The sequence below is a fragment of the Dermacentor andersoni genome, chromosome 4 (assembly GCF_023375885.2).
Source record: "Dermacentor andersoni chromosome 4, qqDerAnde1_hic_scaffold, whole genome shotgun sequence".
In the NCBI taxonomy this organism is placed as follows: domain Eukaryota; kingdom Metazoa; phylum Arthropoda; class Arachnida; order Ixodida; family Ixodidae; genus Dermacentor; species Dermacentor andersoni.
In genome coordinates this window covers 9560289-9586826 of record NC_092817.1, presented here as the reverse complement: position 1 = coordinate 9586826, position 26538 = coordinate 9560289, and the positions used below count along the sequence as shown (strand labels likewise).

Genomic DNA, 26538 nt, shown 5'->3' with positions numbered 1-26538 from the left:
GGGTTGTTTGAGGCTGTGAACCTCCTGAGTAAGCTTTTGGATTAAATCACGCATAACTGCGTTTTCTTTCTTAAGGTGTTCTATGTCTGTGTTGTCTGTGTTGGGTTTAGGCAGTGGGGGGGATTTTACGTGACCCTCTCGCGAGACGCCCGTCAGGGCCTCTGCGAAGCTCACCTTTTCTGAGGTATATCTGGCTCCTGGAGTCGACGTGGATATTGATCTGGACCGACCTCGGTCGGACCTCGGTCTGGAGAGGGAGCGGGACCGGGACCGGTGCTTGGTCTCCATGGACGGGAAATCTTCTGATTGAAGGGCTGAATGTTGTGCTACTCGGCGTTCTCCGAGGCGTCTTCGTATAACGTACGGTGTTTTGTATCTGGCAGTACAAGCTTTGTCCGCTTTGGGGTGTGGTCCACCACACAACATGCACTTGGGTGTACACTGATGATCTTGATCTGGGTTGCGAGCTCCGCAGCCCCGGCAGATCTTGTTATTAGGGAACGGGCAAACGTCCATGTGGTGCCCGAGACGGCCGCAGTGGTAACAGATATCGATCTGCTTGCGGTACAGGGAGCATGGGATTAGTGTTGCGCCATACTGAACCATTTTTGGTACGTCAGGTCCGTCGAAGGCAATGACGATGTTTGCGGCCAGGGCTAGAGGATTACGATCATTTATGATGTTAGCATCGACTTGTCTGGCGTCATCGGTGAGAGAGATGCCTCTGATGACTCCTTTGGTGATATTATCTGGGGTGGCTTCGTACGCGCTGACCTCGTGGGTTACCCCGTTGACTAGGATGGACTTGATTCTTACGTACCGATCCGCATTTTGCGGGCTGGGCGTGCTGATCACCATGATGTTTTGCTGGTTGTTCGAGCATATTGTGTCGTTTTGACTGGCTTCTGAGCTAAGTTGCGCTGCTTGAAGAATAGCTGCAGTCACTGTAGGGCTGCCGACCTTGGAAATATTGAGTGCTCCTTTGGGTCTGACGATGATCTTGATCTCATTTGCTGGTAGTGGGAGCATGCGCCCGGCCTTGAGAACCTGAGTTCTAACTTGCTGCCTGGGTCTATAGCGAGATCGAGAGTCTTGCGTCCTAGGTTGTTGGTCTTGGGATAGTTTTCGGCCCCGCTGCTCGTCTGGGTGACGGGCGGTACACCGACGGGAACGGGCGGTACACCAGCCCATCTCGGCGGTTAACTCTTCTGGGGAAATATCTTTGCCACATACTTGGACTTCCGTGCTTCACAGATTTGGCCAGGGGCTTGTGCGTCGTAGCAGAGCTCGCACGGACACGCGCGGGAACGTGCCAGGTAGCCTGGTAGGCCGAGCACCTGGCGCACGCGCTTAGCCTTAGCGCGGCGATGGCGTGATCGTAACACAAAAGTGGTCGCAGACCCGGAAAAATAAATGTCCCACCTGATAACTTGGTATCTACAGAGTCCTGGTGGCCTCACGGTTCGAATGGTACAAAATTAGGGCTGGTATGCACAGAAAATCGCGGCGAAAACATTTCGAGAAGATGGAGCCGATGTAAACGCAAGCTATGGACGCTGCACTTCTTCCTTTCAGAAGCTAATTAGTGAAATTTTATTGATTAGCCAATTGTGCATTTTCATTTCTCGTAGAATAGGGGTGTGCCTCTTCGAGTAATCTAGCACAAGAATTAGAATTGTGCTTTTTTCTCAAAGAAAAATACCCTATATGTGAACGTGCGTAGGCGTGTATGTGCACGCGCATGCGCAGTACAGGCCGTACACATGCAGGAAGTTACCCACTTCCACTCATGTTTGCATACGTAAGAACATTTACTAATGTGTGTGCTAGCATGAACGCATCTGGGGTGCTATAACGTAAACCTATTCCAGACTGGTTCTATTCCATTTCTGCAATCAGCCCTCCACGATTATACAGGTATATTTCGGGCCACCCCGACTTTTCCTGTTTGTTAAGCGACATGGCTTCAGCCGTGAAAATTCCCCATCTCATATGACGTGTACACACTGATTATGCGTGATTAGACCGTACAAAAGAAACAATTTTTTTCCCCGATTCTACACCTTTCTCAAGATTAGCCTTCCGCGATTGGTTAAAATGTTTTCATGCTCAGGTCACTTCGCCTGTCTGTCACCAGACATCACAAAACCACGAGAACTAACGTGAAAGTGACGCGTACACAGTAAAGAAGCATTAATATGACGAACAAAACTGATTTATTTATAATCTTTTTTAACAGCCGGAGACTACCCTGTTCTGAAAAGAATAGATGATGTTTGCCCACCGATCACTCTGGCACTGGATGCTCGGCGCTGCCGATGAGAATGGATCTATATTCGTATAATAAAGGAAATGGAGAGGCAGGATAAAGTTGTCGAGCTTTTTGGCACGTATACGACGTCGCTTGCCAGCTCGTCTTCACTGAGGAGCCGTTCTACCGGCATCTTTTACCTTCCGTTAAACGCAACCTCAATTTTCGAGAAGCCACGGCAGGCTAAGCAAGGAGAAGCGGGATAATCACTGACGCAGGTACCACCCTTCTCGTCCGGTTATTTATTTCGACTGCCCTAGCTCGATCCCACCGAAACCCGCTCCCCTTTTGTGTACTCCTTGCCTCTTGTAAGCCAATTATGTAGAGTAAACATTTCTAGGTAGGCAACGCTATTCTTCTGAAGGCAACCGAAAGTGACCTCCTACAAGTGAGAAGAGCGTTTGATTGGGCGTTCAAACAATGATTCGGGTCACCGCGCGATGCTTGCGTCGGCGATTACGTAAATTTGATGTCAGGACATTGGTATCAAACGGATTGAAATATTTTTACGTTATAGGGCCCTTGCTTTGTTCTTCTCCGCCATGTTGCAGATGGCCGGTGCGCCACCAATGCAAAATATGCAGATCCCGCGCACTGTAGGAATGTTATGCGAAGCATTTGGCAGGTAGCTCCTTTGACAGGGGCCATTCCTTATTGTTTAGGATTCCGCAATGCCTTACCAGACGGATCAACGTGTTTGTGCAGATATAATACTGTGTGTGGCGCAAACGTGTGTATACACGTCGTCATCTTAATATACTGCCGTCGTATATGAAGGCAGTACCAAGATGACGACGGTGAAGACGGTCATATGACGGCGGCGGCGTAACTTCTACACCGGCCGTTCGGTGCGAGCTTAGGACAAGCCTGTTATTGAGCATTGGACGGGCATAAGAGACATAAACCCAAATTGGTACGTCATCTGCAGTTAGTGGCGTACAACCGTACGTACCTATAAAGGCCTATGTGTTGTGATGTCGTGGTATTCATTATAACACCGCTGACATTTGTATTCCAACGAAGAAACGTTAGAGCCTGTTCGACATGGCCGTACAATGAAGGGAGCACATGAAGGTGGCACAATTTCGCATAGCTTCTATGCGTATCGTTAGCTGTTACGAGGATAGGACTGGAGATCTGGGCAGATCCCGAAAGCCGTGCCGTCAGACACAGCGTCTGGAAGCGCTGGCTCTCACGAGAGAAGAACGCGAGAAACTGGCACGTGGCGTATGCGCCAAGCGTCTCAAATCGCTCTATCTCAGTATATTTGCAGCACTGTGGAAGCTACAGGACATTTTAGCCAATAGGAAGGCTGAACACCCCTCAAAATGTGTTCATCCGCTCCTCGTCATCTGCTCAGTGTCTACTCTCCCATCCTGCACGGTTGGTGGATTGACGCGACAAATGTTTTTGCATTGTAACCCTAAGCTGCGTTTGGTTGAATGTGACAGCCGGGCCCTGGTCATCCATATGCCACGAAACATGAATTCGCACCGCTATCCGGGTCGACGTAAGGCGCGGGCTGATTACTACGCCCGACGTTACCAAAATCGCGAAGACGTCCTTTATGTCGACGCCGCGGTCGGTCCGCTCAAAGGAACGGTCACGGCCGCTGCCATGAAGGAGGACGGACGCATTAACATCTCTGCCTCGATTACAAAAGCGCGCACCGATGTGGCTGAGGGGGTCGCATTAGCCCTAGCAGTGGCGCATGTGGCTGCGGATTCTGCCATTACAGAAATCTGCACCGATTCCCAAAGTGCATACCGTTACTTCCTTCAAGGCGTAGCACCTAAGACGGTCACACACATTTTGCAAAACATTCCTTCGCTTCCCCACAAGGTGACTATCACGTGGGTGCCTGGGCGAGTGTGTCCCCGGGAACGAGCGCGTTAATGCGCATGTCCGAAGTCTTTCCCACCGGACCCTGGACGACCACTCACCCAACCCCATGGAAAAACCAGGAGAGGGGATCTGTACCTACCACCAGATTACCACGTATTACGGGGATGGTAGACGAGATTTACCTCCCCTTCACCATTCCCTTACCACCCATCAGAGTTCAATCTGGCACCAGATACAGACCAAAGCATTTATTTCTCCCTATCTGGCACATTTATTTTACCCTGGTCTCCATAATCCACAATGTACCACCTGCCGAGCGCCCCGGGCAGATCTTTTCCACTGTTTCTGGAGCTGCCCCACGCCCATGGCGGTAGAGCCTATTCCCAACCCTTCCTTTTCCTCGTGGGAGGCCGCTCTTCGGGTCACTTGCTCGGATGACCAGCTCTGGCTGGTGGACCGTGCTTTTCTAGAGATGTCGGCCAGGGGCCTCCCGGACGTCTAGGGGCCCACCCACATTCAAATAGATCCAATGAAGTTTTATCCATCCATCCTACGCTTTCTCTGCAGTTCCTTGCGGCTTCCTTAGCCAGTAGTAATGGCGAACGCCAGTATAAATGCCACGTCGTATGATCGGCGTCTATTTGGCTTTTGCTTGCCGCCGTCACCACGTACCATACTAGAGCGCAGTAGTAAATTAACGATGCATCGAACAAATAGCCCTTAATAGTGTACCGCATCGTGAACACATCACCAGCGCTAATGCTGTGGAGTCATATTACAGCTGAAACAAACAACTCATCTAAATAATAACGACAAAACATATCTGGTGTTTTGAGCTCAGCTTGCGAATACACACAGCGATTACTGATTTTACCATTTATTTCTTGCTGTCGTGGCAGAAAGGCAACAACAAGTGCAAATTTCGATCGAAGCGTGTGGATTGGGCTGCATGGTGTTGTGCCATTACCACCAGCCCGGATTCCGAATCTACAAGATGCAGAATTTATCCTGCGAGCGCCCTTTGGACAAACCCGGGGCTGCGCCGAAAGGCACAGCGCCCTAATTCTCTCTTGACAAGTCAAGATGCTGAGCCGTCAGGCAGCGGTGTCCTGCGGAGAAGTATCGGCGAGCAACATGTCCAAACGTGCCACCAAGTGCCAGACAGCCCGGCGCCGCACCTCCTTTTCCTGGAGGTCACCGCGCGCGCGAACTTTGAACCGGGTGGCCAGCGTGGTCGCTGGTTGGACCTCTCGGACGACCGTCGAGTGCTGGCTTTGTATTGGGCCGTTTGAGTGACAATGGTTTCTCGGGGCTTATAAGCCGCGAGAAGCATGTGCTTGCTGCGGACGCGTCCGCACCGGCTCCCGCTTTCTCGCCAATTTAAATGTGCCTTTTGCCCAGTTTTGTGCCTTTTCTACTCGGAATCGGATTCTTGAAGTTCTCTTCTACCTAGGGAGACCACATTTCGGCAAGTGCGTGACCTCTGGACTTTTTTACGAGTGATTTCATCTCTCGCCGCCCCCCCTCGGGCTCTAAGCCTAACGGCGAGTACGGCCGCCGCCATTAACGCCCGTCTCGACTCCGACCAAGCCGCCGCCGACCTCAGACGTCCCCGCGCCCACCCCGGCTGTGGTGGCCTCCAGCGATCACAACAAACGAGCCTTCCACCCAAGAACGACCCTACAGCGATGGCATACGAAGTCAATGGCCAAGACATGAGCGCGGAAGACTTCACCGCAGACGCAGGGTGGACTATCGTTGCTCCGCGCCCGTCAGTAATCAAGACTGCGTTGAGCCAGCCCAACCTGGTTAACCACCAGCGAAAGGGGGGAAATACGAACGCAACTGTCTCAACAGCCAGAAAGTCCTTGATCAAAGCAAGCAGGATGCCCGCGCTGCCCCAAGATGACATCAAGATCGTGATTCGCATACGTGGCGGTATCAACATAGCCAAGGTAGGCCAACTTACGGTCACCAAAGCAATTTGCATGGCTGCTTGCATCGAACCTACCGAGCGAAGCGAGGACACGATATGCCCCAATTTGAAGCAGAACATCATGGTGGTCAGCACACCGTCCGAAGCGAACGCAGCAAAATACCTCAGAATCCGCAGCATTTCCATAGGAGAGCAAACGTTTGAAACCACTGCATATAGAACGGCGCCGCACGAAACGTGCAAAGGCGTTATAAGAGGGGTTCCGCTCGATGAGACGCAGGACTGCATAAACCGCAAGATCGTCAACCCACGCAACCCGCTCGCTCTGGCGGCAAAGAGAATCAAGGAAACTGGCACGGTCATCATCGCCTTCGACGGCTTTCGAGTCCCGAACTATGTCAGATACGACAACGCCCTGATCAAGTGTTCCCTTTACCGCAAGCAGATCGCCATGTGCCATGTGTGCGGCAGACTCGGCCATCGTGCCGACGTATGCCCCTCGCCCGACGACGCAATTTGCAAAGGCTGTGGACTAGCTAACCCTAATGCAGATCATGTGTGCACCTCGATCAAATGTGCGCTCTGCGAGGGAAATCACGTCACGGCAAGCAAGGAATGCACGAACCGCTTCCAACTCCCCTACGTCGTCCGAAGAAGACGAGTTGAAAGAAGAACCGCAGCAAACGCAAGCAAAAGCACCACGAGATCAGGACCAATCGCCCTGAGTCAGCACGACTTTCCGCCGCTCAAGGACGCCGAGTGTAGCGCCATCAACGACAACGTGGCCGCCAACGCAGATGCTCTCTTGTCCGGTGAGCGGGGCCGCTCGAGATCGAGGAACCGATCGCGAGGACGCTCCAGGAACCCGAGCCAGCGATCCTCGTCAAGGATCCGATTCGCCCCCAGCCCACGAGTTGGCGGTGATGACCGGTTGACGTGGGCCCAACGAGTTCAGCAGCACCAACAACAGGAGCGACAAGAACAGCAGCAGCAACAGCAGGCCGCCTACCAGGTGAGTCCGATGGCACGGCCAGAGCAAGTAGAAATAGCAAATACGATTAAAAGACTAGAACACGAAAACAAAGAGTTAAGGCAAACAATCACACAACTTGTCGAGGAAATCAGACAACTCAAAACGCCACCACCCCCCGATTCTAATCAAACCGAAGTCACATCAGAACCCATGGTAGTGGAAGTACCGGTCGCGGAATCCACGCGCAATCCGCATAAGAGAAAAGCCGTGACAAACACACATCCATCGAGCACGGACAACGACATTAGGGAAATCAAGGAACTGCTCAGCGGGCTTGCAACTACCGTCCGGTCACTGAAGGAAGGGCAAGACAAACTTGCGACGACAGTAGGGACCCTCAAGGAAGGTTACGACAGGATAACGCTACAGATCAACCACATGATGGAGACGATTAACATCCATGGTAAGAGGCTCAACGCGCTAGAAATGGCAGACCACCCGTCGGTGACGTCACAGCCTACTATCACCAAGCTACCTCGGGCGTTGTCGCCAGATACACACAGCAACAACGTGGCCTCACAAAGGCCACCCAACGCCAACAACAAAGATGGCTGTGCAAACTGAAACGTTTCGCCTTTGGCAATGGAATTGTAGGGGCTACGTCCGCAAAAAGGCCCCCCTGCAACAATATATTCGAGCCAAAAAATACAAACCCCAAGTCATTCTCCTACAAGAGACAAATACCGCTACACCCTCGCTACCCGGCTATGACGTGACCGCAACGACACCGCAACACAAATGTAGAGGCATCGCCACATTGGTCAGCAACAAGCTAGCCCACACGACACACAACGTTAATCGCGACCGCAGCAATTGCGAATTCATTCTCACGGAAGTCTTCCCTAGAGCCAAAAACGCCAAGAGCATATTCATCCTAAACGTTTACAGCAGCCCCAAGCACAGAGCACAAAAATTTAAGCAAATACTACAGCTCGCCCGCAACCGTGCCGGCGACAACCCCGTGATCGTGGCCGGGGACTTCAACGCCCCTAACACGGCCTGGGGATACGTCGCCAGCAGAGCCAAGGGCAAGGACTTACTAAACGACGCCGATGAACTTGACCTAACGCTCATCACGAACGCCGAGTACCCCACAAGAACGGGTAATTCTGTCAACCGCGACACAACGCCAGATCTCACTTTCGTCCGCAACGTTCCAAATTATCAGTGGAACAACCTCTTCGAGGATCTGGGCAGCGATCATCACATTGTTGAGACAGCGATTGACACCCCATCCAGAGAACCCAGAAAAATGACGTACGTCGACTGGGACAAGTTCCGCGAGTTCAGACACGAACGCCGAACAGGCAAAGAATCAATGGAACAATGGACGTCGCAACTAAAGGCCGACATTAAGGCGGCCACGAAGGAAATAGCGACAGATCTCCCCGTTCAAAGCATGGACAGCCGACTGGCTCACATGCTTGAAGCCAAACAATCGCTCACCAGGAGATGGAAAGAACAAAGACACAATCGACGGCTCAGGAAAAGAATTTCTTCCCTCAATCGGCTGATTGCAGAATATTGCGCGCAACTATCTAACCAGCAATGGAATGAGGTGTGCGACGCCGCGGACGGCCGCATCAACAGCGGGACGACGTGGCACCTGCTCAAACATCTTTTAGATAGAACCAAAACTAAAGCGGACCAGGGTCGTACACTGAACAAGATCATGCACAAGGAACTCAAAATTACCACAGAAAATGAGCTCATTGACCGTCTAGCCGACAAGTACCTCCCGCTGGCCAAAAATGCTAGAGGCACGACCGCCGATGCATATCGCGGCAAAGCCAACCCAGAGCTAGATCAGGACTTCTCAACCGAAGAGATACGCACGGCGCTTCAGAACCTAAACAGCAAGTCAGCGCCGGGGCCGGACGGCGTAACTAACAAGGCACTTAGAAACCTCGACGAAACCTCAATCGAAACCCTCACAGAGGAAATCAACAAAATTTGGAGGAATGGAGCACTACCAGAAGACTGGAAAACGGCCCTTATCGTGCTCATCCCAAAGCCTGGCAAGGCGCCCAACATCAATAACCTCAGACCTATCTCGCTGACGTCTTGCGTCGGCAAGGTAGCCGAGCACGCGGTCCTAAACAGGCTCTCCAAACATCTCGAAGATAAAGATGTTTACCCCGCAGCAATGATCGGCTTTAGACCAGGGCTATCCACCCAAGACGCCATGAAGCTCCTCAAGCATCAGATCATTGACGCAGACACGAGAGACGCGAGAGTAATCCTAGGGCTAGACCTCGAAAAGGCATTCGATAATTTATCACATGACTACATACTCGACACGATCTCCAACCTCGACCTCGGCACGAGACTCTACGCTTATACAAAATCGTTCCTGAGCGACAGAACGGCCACCCTCCGTCTAGGGGAAATCAAGTCGCAGAAATACAAACTCGGAGGCAGGGGCACCCCGCAAGGTTCTGTCATCTCTCCGACGCTTTTTAACCTTGCGCTAGCCGGCCTAGGCAAGAAACTCGATCAAATAGAGAACGTCAAATACACGATATACGCCGATGACGTGACGCTCTGGGTCCCCGGAGGTAGCCTGGGATCAATTGAAAGCGCTCTGCAGGAAGCGATCGACGTGATCGAGGAATACCTCGCTCCCACCGGCCTGCGATGTTCGCCTGCGAAGTCGGAGCTACTCGTCTACAAACCGTCGAGGAGCGGTCCCAAACCAAAGAACGAAATCAGAGACACACACGTCATTACTCTCAGAACAAAAGACGGAGGAACCATTCCACACGTCAGCAAAATCAGAGTCCTTGGGATGTTCATTGAGAGCAACGGCTCTAATGCCGCGACAGTGGAGAAGATCGTGACAAAGTCGAATAATGCCTTGAATCTCATACGACGCGTAGCCAACAGACAACACGGCCTTAAGGAAGAAAATCTCCTCCAGCTAACACATGCCTTTGCGCTATGCCACTTCACCTACGAGGCGGCCATGCACAGATGGAAGGTAGCGGAGAAGGACAAACTCAATGTACAACTGAGGAAGCTAGTCAAACTGGCGCTGGGAATCCCCAAGAATACCGAGACAGAGCTCCTGCTGCAACTGGGGGCACACAACACACTAGAAGAAATCGCCGAAGCTCAAGAACGGGCTCAATGGACAAGACTCTCTGGAACCAAACCGGGTAGAGAAATCCTAGCCAAACTAGGTCATGACACCACAGTAATCGAGAATCTATATCAAAGCGTTCCGACGGACACACGCAACTCCTACACGGTTCGCCCACTGCCACGGAACATGAACCCCGCGCACCATCAACCCAGAAGGCTGGCACGCGGATCGTTCATCCTGCGCGAAATACGTGATAAGAAGATCCTAGCCTGTTTCGTTGACGCGGCACAGTACCCGACCAGGAAGGCCTTCGTTGCCACCACGATCAATAAGCAAGGTCAAGTCAGAAACGCTCTCACAGTCAAGACCCACAAGTCCGAGATAGCAGAACAGGTTGCCATCGCACTCGCGCTCACAGACCCGACCATCACCCACGTCTACAGCGATTCACGCTCGGCCGTCAAAGCCTTTCAGAAAGGAGCAGTTGCAAGCCAAGCACTACAAATAATAAATAGATCCGCACCGCTGCAGCATCACACCATCTGCTGGTTCCCGGCACACCTCGGAGAGATCGAGGACGCCCCTCGCAATCTTAATGAGATGGCTCACAGGAGCGCGCGAGACCTAACCCTCCGCGACGCCACCTATTCTGGTCGTGACCATCCCAGCGAGAATCGGGACCCTCCCTCCACATATAACGAGATCATAAAGCACTTTTATCTAGACCGCAGAATATTCAGCACACCTCACAATAAGCTCACCAGGCCTCAAGCCCTGACGTTCAGAATGCTTCAAACAAACACGTACCCTACGCAGAACAGACTACATCACTACATGCCTGACCTATACAAAACATCATATTGCGAAAATTGCCATAGCACACTAGACGTCCATCACTTGCTCTGGCCGTGTGGTCGGACCCACGCAAACAAGGATCAAGAGTCCGCCAGGCTACAAGACGCATTACGCAGCACGGATCTGGCGGAGCAGCTCTGGGCTGTCCAGCGAGCCCACGATGCGTCCAGGGAGTTACAACTCCCGGTCCCAACGTGGGAGTAGCCCGCTCTATGGGACCTAGCGCCCCGTAGCTCGCAGGACCTTTCAATAAAGTTACTCCATCCATCCATCCATAAGCCGCGACGCGCCGCCTGGAAAACCGGATCCGCCGACCCACCGGGAGCCAGTGCCGCTCTCGACTGGAGTGAGATGTGTCACGCGTTTTCGCCGGACGTCGCCGTGCGGGAACAGTCGCGTTTCCTGTGAGCTCTCGGCCCCAGTGCCGATCCCTTCATGTCCTGTATAATGACCTGTATATAGTGTATAAAGTCCCTTTTGTTATTCTCACCGACGCCTGACTCGGAGTCTTCGCTACCAACGCTCTGTCACGAAACGGGTGACGAGCGCTACGGGACCACCTCAAAGTCGGAATAGCGGTGGCAGCGGTGCAAAGTCGTAACAATGGTCGTCCCCTGCCATGTTGCTGCTTAATCGCGGTTAGGGTGGCTGTGCATGCGCAAAGGGCAGATCATGTTATGTATCGCTGGAGTGTATCATGTACCAAGCAAAAACAAAACTATAGTCCCGCCAGCAACTACACAGTTACGCCCGGAACAAAGTTATACTGCGTGATGATATTGCCTGTGTGCATCTCGTACCTTCGGCAGTGCAGCATGTTACTTGTGATATGTGGCATAAAGAGCGACCGTCGTCTAAGTCGATAAAGAAAATAAAACTGAACCTGGGTAAATGAGTAGAGCCTCGGGCTGCTACGGTGGAAGTAAGAGGTTCCGTCCCATCGTCGGCCACGCATTTCTTTTTGTTTAAGAGGTCCGAAACGAGGCGAGACAGCAACCCAGCCAACTACCGCAAGGGATGAGGCGAAGAATGCTTCGCGCTACAAGCGTACACCGTGCGGGCCACGAGGGCGTTCGTGGAGAAAGCGCAAGTCTCGTCCGCCGAAGCCCGGCGCTTTTTCGTCCCGCTGACGGAGCGCTCGACGCGACACCGCTTTGTGGTATCGATCGGAAACGCAACGCCCTCGCTTCCCATCGCTGCTTTCTGTGGGGCCCACAAAGAACGCGTCGGTGAGGAGAACCGATGCCCATTGAGTGAATCGGCACACGGAAACAAGCATGCGCACGTGCCAGCTTGCGTGCAAGTGGGGCCCTACAACGTAAAACTATTCCAATCTGTTTTTGTTCCAACCTCCTGAGATCAAATTGACGCAACCATCCGGTGGTAACCCGCAGCGATGCTTGAGAAGCTCAATCAAGCGCGCTTCTCGTTTATAGGATGTCACCTTTTTTGGTTTCAAAGCGAATAGCATTGCCTACATTGAGCAGTTTTTCTTATCTAATTGGCTGACAAGAGGCAAGGATCACGCTCAAGTGGAGAGGGTTTCGATGGGGCTGAGCCAGCACAGTGAAAATAGATAACCCGATAAAGATTGTGGGACTGGCGTTTGCGATTTGTCGACTTAGCTCGCGGTGGCTGGTCGTAAATCGCGGCGGCGTGCAACGGAAGGTTAAAGATGCCACTAAAACGGATCCTCAGCGAAGAATAGTTGGCGGAGCGATGTCGTATACATGCCGAAAGGTCTAGACAACATTATACTGCAAAATGTTTACGCAAATAAATCCATGCTCCCCGGCAGCTCTGAGTAGCCAGTGCCGAGTTATCGGCGGGTAGCCTTCTCTTCCTTTCGGAACTGTGCAGTGTTCGGCTATTCAAAAAAAAAAAATCTGTTTTCTTCAGAATATTAATGCGCCTTTGACACGTATACGTCACTCTCACGCGGTGATTTAGCGTGACATATAGGCGAAGTGGGCGCAGCCCGAAAACGTTTGACCAATAGCAATTGGCCAAACGACGCCGTTTTCGCTAATGGCTAAAAAGGTGTCGAATCAGCAATTATTATTTTTATTTCGTTCAGTGTGCACGTATCATATCAGATAGGGCGTTCTCGCGGTTTTCGTGACGTTGCGTGACAGACGGGCGCTGTGGGGTTGGCCCTAAAATTTTTTAAACAATCATCGAGGGCTGATTGCAGAATTGGAATAGAAAAGTTTGGAATAGCTTTACGTTATAGGGCCTATGTTCCTTAGGTCTGTCTTGCTAAAACAGCGCAGCATTGCGGAGCTAGCATCCGCTGTCTAATCGAATTCGCGGGGCGTTGCACGTATCGGCAGTGGTCGGCTCACCTTGACTGCAGTATACCAAGAAATTCTGCTCATTTCGCATTACGCATGCGATGACCAATGAAGATATACGGCCGCACATCTTCAGTAGCTGATCGGGTTTTGCCTTCGAATGGCTATACACGTTCTGACCTCGCGCGCGATGTGCAGATACGTCGAGAGAAATGCACGCGCAAAGAGCGCAGCTATTTTCTTCCGACAGCAGGCGGGTGGGGGCGCAAAGAGTGCGACAGCCGCGAATTCTGCAAGCGTATTTGTTGAGCTGAACGTTGCCAGGTCCCAGTAAAACGAGAAAACCTTCGATCGCGTTGTCATGGCTTAAACTTGTGCTTTAAGGAGGAAGAGAAATGGAAGCCGTGAGACGGTAGATTCTTGCGTCGAGAAATGAATCAACGCTAGGTCACTTAGCTTGTTCTGTGCTGTTCAATTTTCTAATCCTGAAAGCTAGTTGCGCTACGGGAAACCGCAAGAAACGCTACACATATTTACACAACCGGTGCTTACAAAGCGAATCGCACTGCCTCTGAGCACAAGCAAGAAACGCCGCTAGACAGCGTGTACAGTTCGTTGCTTTCCTGCGAACGTTATTTCAGGGTGCAGCATAAGAGGTGAACCTGTAGCAGCTAAACGACCAACTTACGCGAGCTTTATGTTTGCTGCAAGCATAGCCTGTTCCACCACAAAAGCAGTGAAGCCGTGAGCACGTTCACGTGAATAGGCACTCAGAATGTACACACAGCACCAAGTAACGTACAAATGCAGGGCTCTCTGGCATGAATTCCCTTATTCTAATCGCGTCTATGTCGATTATGCTCATGTTTAAAGCATAGACCACCTGAAGAAATATCCGTGGCCTGCTACAAATTTTTGGGTAGCTTCCGCGCAATTGAGAAGACCTCGGGTCATATTTTAAACATCTAAATATATAAGCGATATCATTATATTACTATTGCGCCAGTTGGAATAAGTGTTGCTGTTGATTATAAAATTGCAAGTCAATTTTAAGATCGCCAAGCAGCTAGCTTTACAACATCGCTCAATTCTGCGCTTACTGAAGTATTTGCAAGTGTAACAGAGGGAACATCCTCTGACAACTAATTAGAAAGACAAATATAAGAGCCCTTGAAACTATCAGCGCTCACATTATACCAATTACTGTAAATATATTTCCTAAGAGAACCGTACTCAAATCGCCGCTTCACAAACGTGCATAGAAAATCCAGCAAGTGAGGCAAGGCGCCCCCCCTCGAGCATCGACTGGACACCGACAGTCGTCGGTCATTCCTTCGACGAAGAGTCGCTTTAAAAACATACCTTCATTACAGAGCATTTTAATGGGGACACCGCGAGCACTTGGTTACGAAATTTCGGCTCAGGAATTGTCATAATCTGTCACTAAAGCACAGTAACCCCTTAGGTGGGGAGGCGGCGCTGCAATCAAATTGCGAAGAGGCGAATGATCACGTGGCAAAACATGAACACGTACTCAGAGCGAAAGGCAAGAGAAACGCCGCCACAATATGAAACATGGATAACTATGGTGACCCGACAAGTATTTGGTAGTGCGAGGAGTGTACTAGGTAGTAGTTGTGGCTCCTGAAGAATAAGAAACTCGAGGTTTGCTTAAAAATCTCACGTGTCAATTTGAGTAGAGATTAGTCAAAGTGATGCTGAAAGGCTAGACATTAGGTGCACAGGGAAAGCAACTGGCAGTTTTGCACTGACGGAGGGCGAAGCATTGACAGCGATAGCGCTTGAACGCCTTGGCGCGACGCAGCACGCGAGGACGTTGCTGGTCGGAGGGTCTCGCAACGCTGGCGCCACGAGCGCCGCTGCACAGCCGTCGCTCCTCTGTGGTGAGAGCGTCGAGGGTGGTCCACTCGAGTGAGAGATGACGTTATCCTGACGTTTACTGCTTGTTCCGCTCAGACCTGCAGTGCATACATGCGGCAGCTCAGCAGGAGCACTAACGTGCACAACGGTCGTGCCAGCAGTGGAAGGTAGAACAGCCGCCACCGAGCCGGTGGAGCGCTGGAGCGTCCATTCGTTGTCTTTTTAACGCGACAGCGTTAAGGAGCTCGTGTCGCAGAAAAGCCGGTATGGCCGGCGTCGGTGTCGGCGTCAGCCGTGAGCGATAAATCCCAGAAGGCACTTCATAAATAAAAAACATATTGCAAGATGGGCTGGTGGGAATCGAACCAGGGTCTCCGGCCACGAGTTCTTTTCTTTTTTTCTTTATTGCCGGCTTTGACATACACAAAAAATGCAGAAAAAGGAAAAACATGTCAACAAGGATTTTGCTGGCACGACATATCAAAATTCTTTCAATGCTGCAAGTTTATCTAGCATGTCAATCCATGTTGGTTGTTCAGGGAGTGCCCGATGGACATCCCTGAACCGAAAAAAAAGTACAAAAAAAGGAAAAAAAAAGATGAAAAAGTACAAAAAGCCCTCGTTGCCTGGGCCGAAAGGGTCGCTCCTCGTGAGGGGCCATTATAGGACTCGGGCCTGCCAGATCATAACTGAGCAGAGTCTCAATAAAGTTGTTACCACCTACCTGAACCGTACTACAGATTCAATGAAGTGATCACGTGTAGGTCGTGAATTGACATCAGCATTGTTGAACTGCGTTCTAGCTTTTCAAAGCTAGAAAGCTAGAAAGCTAGAAAACTCGGCCACGAGTTCGTTCCTTCAAAACGGCACAAAATCGCGTCTAGTGAATGCGGTGTTGCCTTAGAAACGTGCCGTAGAAAGTTATACTGTGGTGTATATCGGTAATTATGACCATGTAACTTACAGAAGTCGCAGTTTCACGAGTAGCGAAGTACGTTTCCGCTACATTTCTTCTGTGCTCTGCACACACGCAGAGCCATCTTGCGGCAAACACAGAAGACCTCCTCCTCGCAATGTGCGGCGCTGCCCCGACACGTGGCGCGCCACTCGCCCATGATGGCGTCCGCCTTCATGGCACTTGTGTACTTGTGTTCCAAAAGTCATGTTCTCAGCATGGATTAATGGTATGAATGAAAGCGCACACCACGAATGCTATAAAGAAAAAGTGCCGATCATGGTCCTAGGTTTTGTAATGTGTACGTAAGGAAAATGTGCGACCGAAGTGTGGGTGTGTATGCGTAGTCGTTTCGAGATTATTCTACATTTCAACAGTGTACCGTTCAAGCGCATTGGGCACCAATGCCGATTTTGGTAGGTTGTAGCTATTTTAGGTGTAATTTATGTTTCTTTTTCTTCGATGTGATGTGTTTCTTTATTAGCTTGACATGTTCCAGTTGTCTGCTCCGTATTGCACAATCAATCTTCCTAACTATTTGAAAGAATTTTCGCCTCACTCCTTTAATAAGGCCGAATAAAATGCGAGAGCTTGAGATTCAAACAAATGTACCTCTTGGCGATGCCCTGGAAGTTTCAGCAGTGTCCTTGTAGTCCCATATCAAGTCTTTTTGCGTATAGCTAAACATTTGGTAAAACATGGCTTACGCGCAGACAGGTATTTTAATTTTGTGATCACTGCTCCTGCATAGCTACATAGCCAACCGCTAAAAGTTTAGAAGCTCTTGGTAGTACAAAAACCACAAATTAATGTCTCCAATTTGCGGCTTCGGCACCGAGATGATATTGTTGCGTGCACTACTCTATGGCTGCGTTGTTTTCTATTGCAGTATATTTCTGTGGACATTCAAGATTACCTTGTGAAGTACCGACACGAATAGATACCGCATAGAGACCGCATTTTTTGCACGTTAGGAGCAAAGAACTTTTTTCAGGGCCATAAATTGTCACAAAGAAATGGAATACGCCTGTTTCTAGGAGGTGTTGACAAAGGAAAGCAATGGTTCGACAGCGTAAAATATTATAATACGCGCAAAGCAAAAGAACAGCATAAATGCACATCGGATAGCATCATCGAACACTCGCCGCAAACGACTGCTGAATAGATATCGGGCAAATGGCGCAGCGGGGACGAATAAAAACAGTACAGTTAGCACGCAGGAGAGAACACGCTCGCTCGGACAGCGGACGTGACTCCTGTGGCCGGGAGAGCTTTATGCAGCGGCTGTTTTTTGAGCAGCCGATAAAAAACGAGGGCATCATGCGCCTGCCGACAGGAAGATAGCCAGGAGGGCATGCATCATACGCGCCAACGGAAAGGAGCAACATAAGCGAAGCGTAAAAGGCGCAGCCCAGGCTGTGCAGCGAACGCCTTTCGCGCCTGCGGAGCGCTTGTTGAGCCGCGCGATGGCTCGGGCGGCGGCAGACCGCTGGCAGCCGCTGCGCGACTGCGGCTCGTTGGAGCGCTTCGCCGCCGCGCCAGGCTGCCGGCGCCATATTGGTGGGGACGCTCCCTCCTCTCCGCGCGCCTTTGGGGAGCTCTCCCGTTGCTCGCCCTCCTCCTCCGACCACACCCACGAACAGGCTCTCGTAATGGCGGCCGTCGTCTCCCCAGTTCGCCACGGCGGACGCCACTGAGCGGGTTCCCCGTCACGCAGAGCTCTTCTGGGATACCGGCCGCTGTGGAGGCATCCTCGTGCGGTTCGCGTGGACGCGAATCGCGGACTCTTCCTCTTGTTGTCGAGAACAGTCGTCGCTCTGCTGCGTGAAGCGTTGGAGGAAGAAAAAAACACAAGAAGGATAGCGGAGAGCGAGAGGAGGAACACGGAGGAGTGCCGCTGTGGCTTTGGTGATCGCTGTGCCTGGCGCTCGTCGAACATGGGAGAAGAAACGCAAAGCCAGCGGCCGATGGCTGCGCGGTGACGGCGGTCATCCAGGTGTGCTCTTCGTCGTCTTGCTGAGAGAAGCGAGCCGTGCTTGTGTGTGTGCGTGTGTTCGGTGTAGCGAAGAGAACGCTTTCGGAGAGCTCGTCGCTCACGTTTCCCTGTGGGAGCACCTGTACGCTCGCAGAGGCCATGGGTTGGCGCTGCGTGTTGCGAGCATGCCATCGGTCGGCCTCTTCCTGGGCGCCGCTCTTCCTGCTGGCTCTCCACCTTCAGCACCAGGCTTCTGATGCGCTGAAGATAGGTAAGAGAGCCGCAAAATCCAGCTTGAGTAAGCGTGCAAAGTACGTGGCCGGAAGTTCAAGTTTCATCTGGCGAAGCCTTGTGCTGCATCTCAATCTCTATGGATGCCAGCACTAAAATGCGACATAGAACGCATGTACCATAAGAGAAGAGGGTAACGCGGAAGCCTTTCATTCAGGAAATTCACCTCAGTTCAACAATTTTCCCATTCACGAGTGCTACAAAGCACCACGCGTCCACCAGAGTAACCCAAATGCGCATGCATCATAGCCAAGGACTCAGTTGTCTTGTTGCCGTCCTGTAACCGAGGAAAGCGGGATGGAACAAACGTTTTGTGCCCTTGGAAAGTGCAAAGAACTGCAGATGTATTACGTGATCGCAACCATTGGGATCCAAAGTTTCTAAATTTTGTGCCGCGATTATGGCTCCTGTTACTGTTAAACGCCGAAATGTACTTATGTGCGTGTATTCTCTCAATTCGGCTATATTGTTGTTTGAGCGTTGTTTACTTTAAAGACGTGCCACCGTTTCTTTTGGTGGTGGAACTTAATTCACAAACTTTGTCGCATCAAAAGCGCACCTCGTGAGTCGTGTCACGTAGCGGAAACAAGGTAGAACCAGCCGTGTTAACTCACTGGCTACTTCAGCGCGAGGCTGCAGGCTGCATGGCGGTGGCATTCCGACGGGGAAGGGTTGCAAAGGCGCGCAGCGTCTTTGTTGCATGTTACAGAGCCTCAGCTAATCAAAATTAGCTTGGAACTTCCACGTCTCTCATAGCCCGTATACGACTTGATAAAACACTAAAAGGGAAGAAGGAAAAAAGAAAACAGCAAAGTAAATTTTGACGAGTATACCCCGTCCGCAGCCCTCTAAACTGAGGATGCAATCCTTAGCCTTTAGGTATATGCCTTTAGGAATGCCTGCCGTAATGCGAATCATATGAGCCGCACAAATAGCGCGACGTACAAAAACTGCTGTGTTCGGGTAATCCATTCACCCTCATTCGGCTGCAATACCCGCGGCCACCATTCCTTACGTGTTCGGCCATCCCGTGCACTGGCGGGATCTGTCGATGAAGCCCCAGTGAGCCTACTCTGTAAAGCGAGGCAATTAATCACTGAAGTACAGCCAGCGTAAAAAGCTCACGAACGATGACTTAGAAAGAGCTTAACGTTTCCACTGCATCTGCACACAACCTGATATTTCCCGCCTGTGCAAGTATACCATATGTGCCCCAGCTAACGTTATCAAAGCTGTTAAAGAGTGGAAAATATTTCTTTTTATAAATGCGGCGCAAGATACAATTATAAGATTTACGGCGCTCGGTCGTCGGCGTTCTGACAGCCGAACACAGTTGGTGTTAAAATCGTATCTTGTACCGTGTGTTTCTAATAATTTTTAACAGATTGGTTAACGTTAGCTGGGGTGCCCCATATAGGTGAATATCCTAGTGCACTGCCTGCGGTCACAAACTTCTTGAATATTGAACATTTGTTGTGAAGTAGTGCTCCGTAAATTTATCATGCCGACGCAATCGCCAGAAAACTCAGGAGCAGTATTTAACAAGATTTTCATTTGTAAATCTTCTCCCGAATGGCACCCCGCCCTCACTACTGATACATTCACTGTTGCCGGTGCTTTTTCTTATGAACTGCTTTTTGAATTCGTTTGAGGATACAAAAAGGCCATTCAGGCCACTCTTGCTAGCAGTATTTTGGACAATACCACCAGGTCACAGCCCAAAACATGCAAGCATTACATATTTAGCGAAATGTCTGTAAGGGATAATGATAAAAAAAAACTTCTTTTTCTCAACGTTGTCCTTATATCTTTAAACTTAGCTTTACCTCCTGCAATATCGAGTCAGTGGTCTAACGATTTTTTCAAGATATTGCATCACTTAGAGAAGCAACTTTCATGCACCGAGATTATAGCGCTCTTCGGTGTGCCTTTAGAAATAGCGACGCATGCAAGCGCGTATATCCCCATGGCATAAAATGAAGGCGAGGCGTTCAACTCAACCAATGTCCTATGATGAATTCTATCAGGGCAAGTTACAATCTACTTACATCACTAAAAAACCTCTAAGACTCCAAGTGGCAAAGTGCCACTAGGCTGATCAAAAGCTAGCTAAATTTAGTGACTTTTTCGGTAAGTTACCAACACTGCTTCGTACGCCATAGGAAGACAGGCTCTGGCTACTCGTGCCTGTCGGAAACACTTAGTGATGGTGGGCAGGCTAATCGGCAATTGAGGCGTAATGAAACGTACTTCTAGTCGCCAAATCTTTTTTTTTTTTCTCAGCTAATCATGCATTCGATATCTCGATTGGTCGGCCCTGTTTTAGCTAACCGTCGTAGCTCACAAATTGCTCGGCCGAACCGCGTTTAGCACAGCTGCCCTGCAGGACGACGCGCGTGCTCCCCTCGAAGAGAGCGAAGGAATCGAACGGCGGCGCGTGCGGGTTCAAAGACCGCGCCACCCTACTCGAAGGTCACACAGGGCTCGCGCGTGCGCAACCTGGCGTCTATTCATAAGATTCCGTTTCTTAAGGGTATCTTGTATCTCACCGACATTTCGCTATCACCTAGTAATTCTTGCTTCTTCTGCACTCGCCAATTACGAGGCTTTATTATGAAAACAAAATTTCGTAGACTCTTGGAAGGGCCAGATTCACAATGCTCTTCGCTTCGGGAGATTATCACTGGAAATTGTTTTGGCCAAGAAATCATTGGCCATGTCAGCAGAAATCCCAGTCAACGAGAAATGGTCCCTGCGCAATAAGAGCTTTGTCAACGTCGACCCTGATTCTCAAAACTGTTTCCAAAATAACAGATTTGCTCCGTAGTTGGATGGCTTCTTCAATATAGTTTTTCTATCACCGCTCTCGCGATCGCACTGTTTCACAAACGATAGTCGTCCAGTCATATACATTTCTCGCATATGAAGTGCTGCGGTAATCAATTCAATTCACTTAATTTCTTGTTTCATTGTCATGGGAGGATTACGTGAGAGAAAGAAGCTGTCATATGGGCCGCATGAAGGGCTCCCGCAGGTAATCAAGGCACGTAATTCTGGCGCTGTTTCAACACGACGTGCAGTCTGTCATAAGTAAACGTACGGCACGAGAAACGTTATTCGCTGTAATCTACTGTAGTAGCAGGCCGCAGAAGAAAGCCGGGAGTGGAAGAATTTTACGACTAATCCACGTAGCAGCAAACAGAGGGACTTACGAGAGACCGAGAAAAGCAAAAATACTTCTCATATGGTACGCAGCCTCTGCGGTGTTTTGCCTCTCGAGGTGATCTAGAGATTTAATTGCGACAAGCATAACTGTCCGCGACAAGCTTTGAATACGAATCAGCTAAATCTAGAAGTTCACTATTATAGGTAAAAAAGGAAACGTAGACGAGCTGGACACTTGAGGGACGCCTGTGTGCGAACAATATTGACTCATTGGTAGGTAACAATATTCATTGGTAGGTAACATAGGACGGCGAACAGGTACGGAAGGAAGTGAAAACACCTCGAACTCGGACAGTTACTCGTGGTGTTTGCGCGCTCTACGAGGGCATTGCTTTAGAAAATATCAGCCCCGACAGCGCTGTCCGTGTGTTCATCTGTGTTGTGCCTGTGTTAGTAAACCGCTGCATTTGGAGGCTTTGTGGGGTTCCTCAGGGAAACGCTCATTTTAAGACGAAAGCCTTAGATCTCTGTTTCATGGTCGCGTTGTGAGTTACATAAAAATACCACGTGACCCAAGGAAAGCCAGAAGCGAACCAAAGTATGTCCAGCCCTGCATAAGCGATGATTAATTATTACCAAAGTTAAGTAGTAATTGATTAGTGATCATATTAAGGTGGATTGCTTAGAACTAAGGTGGATTATAGTCGATTAGGTGGATTAAGGCGTGTTATGGAGGATTATGGTGGATTAAGGTGGATTAAGGTTAGTAAGGTAGATTAGAAAAGATTATGGCGCATTTAGGTCGATCAAGTTGGACTAAAGTGGTTTAACGTGGAATAAGGTTGATTAAGATAGATTAAAATTGATTAAGGCGGATTAAGGTGAATTACAGTAGGCTTTACAAGGTTTGTGCCTTCGCGTCTCTTAGGCGATATCCAAGGACACCTGGGATTTTTTTTAGATAACTACAGATGTCCTAAATTGGATACGTTTTAAAAACAAGAGCTGGTGACAGAAGGTGTAAAGAGATACAGCGTAGTACAATAGCACAAAGGCTACTTAATCTACAGAACAAGTAAGTACACTTTTAGGAGCTGCGTTTCACTGGTGTAGTGTTCGCAATCAATGAGGGCGCGATAATGAGGTTAAGGGAAAGGGTACAATGAATTTTTGGAGGGTACAATAAATATGAATTCCTGAAGGTTACAACAAAGTGATGTTCGCGAAAGGAACCTGTAAGGTGAACCCTAAGCCAACTGCTAACCACCGCCTGGTGCACCATTCTGCAGTGAATGTGTGAAGTTAGGCAACATAATCACAGATGAGTATACGCCTGGGTACCTTCCGGAAACTCGTAATTTATACCATCAGTTTTACTGCTGATTGAGGCTCGTTGGTTGGACACGTTTTAAGGTGTCGTGTGCGTCCTTTCCGTTTGTTCCTGCGGCTCAGTAGTGCGTTTCAGTTCAACATATCAACGCAAGCGCACTGATGTACTTTTGGATTTCGAATGGGCTTAGTTAATTTCACGCATGCGACAGAAATACGCAATTCAACGGCAGGTAATCAACAAAGGAAACTTCCTGAAATAGTGCCAGGCAAATGTCAGTAAATTACAAAGAGAAGCTAAGGACCACATAAAATCACGAAGGAAACATTTTTACATTAGAAAAAAATAAGGAAGAACGTTAACTGCATTCTAGCATTTTTCGGTTCGTGGAAGTTGGCATATGAGAGCTCGTGGGCAAGCAGACAGCATGAAATGAAGGCTGTAAATTGCTTCATGCGTTGCAGGTCACGTCTGTGCCCAGTAGAAAGTCCAAGCTAACCAATTTCGAAAACACCACACCATGGTTGCGCCGTTAATAAGTTATTTAAAAGAGTGCTACAACACCTTTACGCGCAAGCGTAACTGGCCAGCAAATCGATGGCGTTTGTCTGAAGCAGCGAAGCAAGCAAACGAGGAAGGCGCGTGGACCTCCGTGCTGGCTCCGGTTTGTCTGCAAATTTCGTATGCACACTTATTAGCGCTATGAGCGACGACAACGAAGAAATGTGAGAATATAAAATCCTTAAACGTCCTTCGTACTCTTTAAACTAACACGTTGAACACAAAGAACATTCTGGTCGCAGTAGCTGCCACCACAGGAAGGACCGTCTCAACGACACGCATATGCCTGAAATTGCGCAGTTGAAACGGTTGCCGTTAATGGTAACGAAATTATGAAGAACCAACCCGGCCTACCATTCAAGAATACGTTGAGCATGCATTGGGAGGTGGTTATTTGCGGCACTATATGAGGTTAAGGGAAAAGGAAACTCTGTTATGGGGGGGTGCTCCCCCTTACCTCCGTGTCTTACCCGTACGCGGAAGCCAACCGGTACTTCGAGCGCCACTTCCTCAAGCAACGCGTTCGGAACCCCGTGCAGCGCCTGTACCGCCTCTGATCGCAGACGCTGCGACACAGCGTCTCAACGACAGCGTCTCAAAGCGCTAGCTGTCATGAGGGAAGAATGCGAGAAGGCTCCCCTTACCATCGTGCCATGATGCGGTGCTGCACGGTACTACCCTGCCAGCCGTACCACCATACTGTCCCACGGCGCGATTGCGCGCGGTCGTGCGGGCTTTATCATAAAAGCGATCTGCTTTGCGGGCACAGCCTGGGTGGGCCGACGGCTTGTAGCTTTGTGTGCGCTGTGTTTTCACCGATCAGTTTTCGTTGAAGCAATATACAGCACGAAGGTCACTTCGCTCGCTGCTGCTGCCACGATTCCTCACCGCAGCGTTTTGACAGCGAGTGTCCGTGGTCATCGAGTGTGGAGTGTTCATGTTTGCCTGTGCGCACCATGCTAGGTAATTTAGATAATAGGCGAATGTTTACAACGAGGCTTTCTACTCCGGCGGCTGCTGCGTACGGCGCAGCCGCGCGAGCTCTGTCTTGACTACGATCTGCGTCGCGGACAGTGTAGGCGTCCAGGTGAACCAAGGGCTGATAGCGTCGTGTGCGCTATAGCACCCATACGCTTGCACGTCACCCTTGTTCACGAAGCGAAACGTCACTGTAACTTTTTTTATCAAAGTTTAAAAATGAATTTGAAGTTAAAATATGCTCAGAAATACTTTTCTGCGAAAAGTACTTCGTTCAGAAGAAGCGGAGTTGTTGACAATCGAACAGCTCCTTAGCGGTGCTCCCGCTCTTTCTTTAATGACTTGCACTACGAAGGCTACGGAGGAGAGGGCGTGCCCACAACGCTCCGCCTACTGAACGTCCTCGTGGCGCGCCGCTGAAATTTAATTTTGAATGTCCACGTAGACGCCGTAATTTCCAGTTTCGGTGCCCAAAACGCGCCAAACGCGGTTCTCCTCAGTGACTCTAGCGAGCATGGTCGGCTTCTTGCGGTAGTACGCGATTCTTGTCGAAATTCGAAATGCAGATTTTCGCTTACTTCAGCCTGTTGAATAAACTGCGTCAAATAAATATGCACAGTAACAGCGGGAAGAAGCGCACTCATCTAAACGCCATTCTGGACTGATGTCAGCTATCAGCCAAGAGCAGCCGTCTAAGGGAATCTTGCATATGCCGACATATGCAAGCCCCCAGCAGTTTCGAAACGAGTAAGAAGGCCTCGTTCGAAAAGAGAGGGTTGGGGGAAGAGGTGACTTTTCGCTCCACTTGTTTCCACCACTAACTGTGCAGGACTATAAAATTTGGTTGGGATATTGACGGTTGCAACGTATGCCATCCGCGGATTGTGTTTTTCCATCAATTCTGATATGTGGTTCTGGACCCTCTTAAAGACATATATAGGACACTGAGACGCAAGTTTGGTGTACATGTATCAGTTTGATCTCAATTTGGTGTTCGTGGCATTTACACACCTCGTAGGTCGTGAGATGCACACCTCATCGGTATCAGCCCAGACTGCGACCGCTGCCCTGTTCAATGATGCATTCAAGAATGCCTGAAACCCACTGTAGAGAAGAGGACGAAAACCGGATGGCAGTACGATAACGATATCTAAACTAAAATAGAAAAGAAGCTATATTTTGCCTCTGCCCAGCAAAAACGCAAGATCGAAACACTTGAGTTTATTGTCCTTAAATAGTTCCCGGGGAGGTATTACATAAAGGTGGCCTCTATATTTACACCACATTATATGCACACATCATTAACTATATCGAAAGGGTTCAGCCACACGCTGTTGGAATGAGGACGGGCAAGTGAAGTCAATAATGTCGGCAGGAAGGCCATTCCAGTCTTCGAAGAAGAAACGAGGCGAGGAAATAAGCAGTTCGGGCACGCGAACGTAGTACGTACTGCGAACGAGTGGTGCAGTCAGAGGTACGTGCTGCCATGCGTTGTGAAGGCTGCTGGGAAAGAACTCGCGACAGAGTGGCAACACGTCGGCGGCTAGGCAAACGTGCTCACCCTGATCGTGCTTTCAGTATTTCTTCATGCGAGCTCCATTACAGCGTTGTATGGGCGACCGTATTCGCTGCCACGCATTGATGATCTTTTTAAACGTTTTCATTGTTTCATTTTCATCTTAATCGTTTTTTCTTTACTTCAGTGTGTCGTACTTACAATCAATATGGTGTATTCTTTAGAGCCAACGTTTTTGTGTAATGTTTGCTGCATTTTTAGTCTTTTTTTCACATGGGTTTCTTCCCTGTGGGTGTCAGCTTTATCGCATTCACCCAACTGTAAGGCAGCCGGGGCCCAGTCGAGCTGTAATATGCAGCTTTTACTCCGTAACCCCGTGTTTCTCTGTGCGAAATAAATAAACACGTTCATTCATTCATTCATTCATTCAATTTCGACCACATTTACGTGCACATAAATATATAAGTGCACGAGCGCTTTTACATTTCCCCGCCATCGAAATGCGACCGCCCCGACCAAACTCGTGA

At 49.8% G+C, this 26538-nt stretch overlaps 1 protein-coding gene across 1 annotated transcript in view; it reads left to right on the top strand.

Annotated features, from left to right (window-relative positions):
- The first annotated feature begins 17827 nt into the window (after nt 1–17827).
- The window catches only part of LOC126535935 (glutamate receptor 3-like), a 72618-nt gene continuing 63907 nt past the window's right edge, over nt 17828–26538 (top strand). Inside the window, exon 1 of the mRNA XM_050182796.3 lies at nt 17828–18441. Within this exon, the coding sequence (XP_050038753.1) occupies nt 18330–18441 (112 nt within the window). The 5' untranslated portion in view covers nt 17828–18329. The remainder of the gene's footprint in view (nt 18442–26538) is intronic.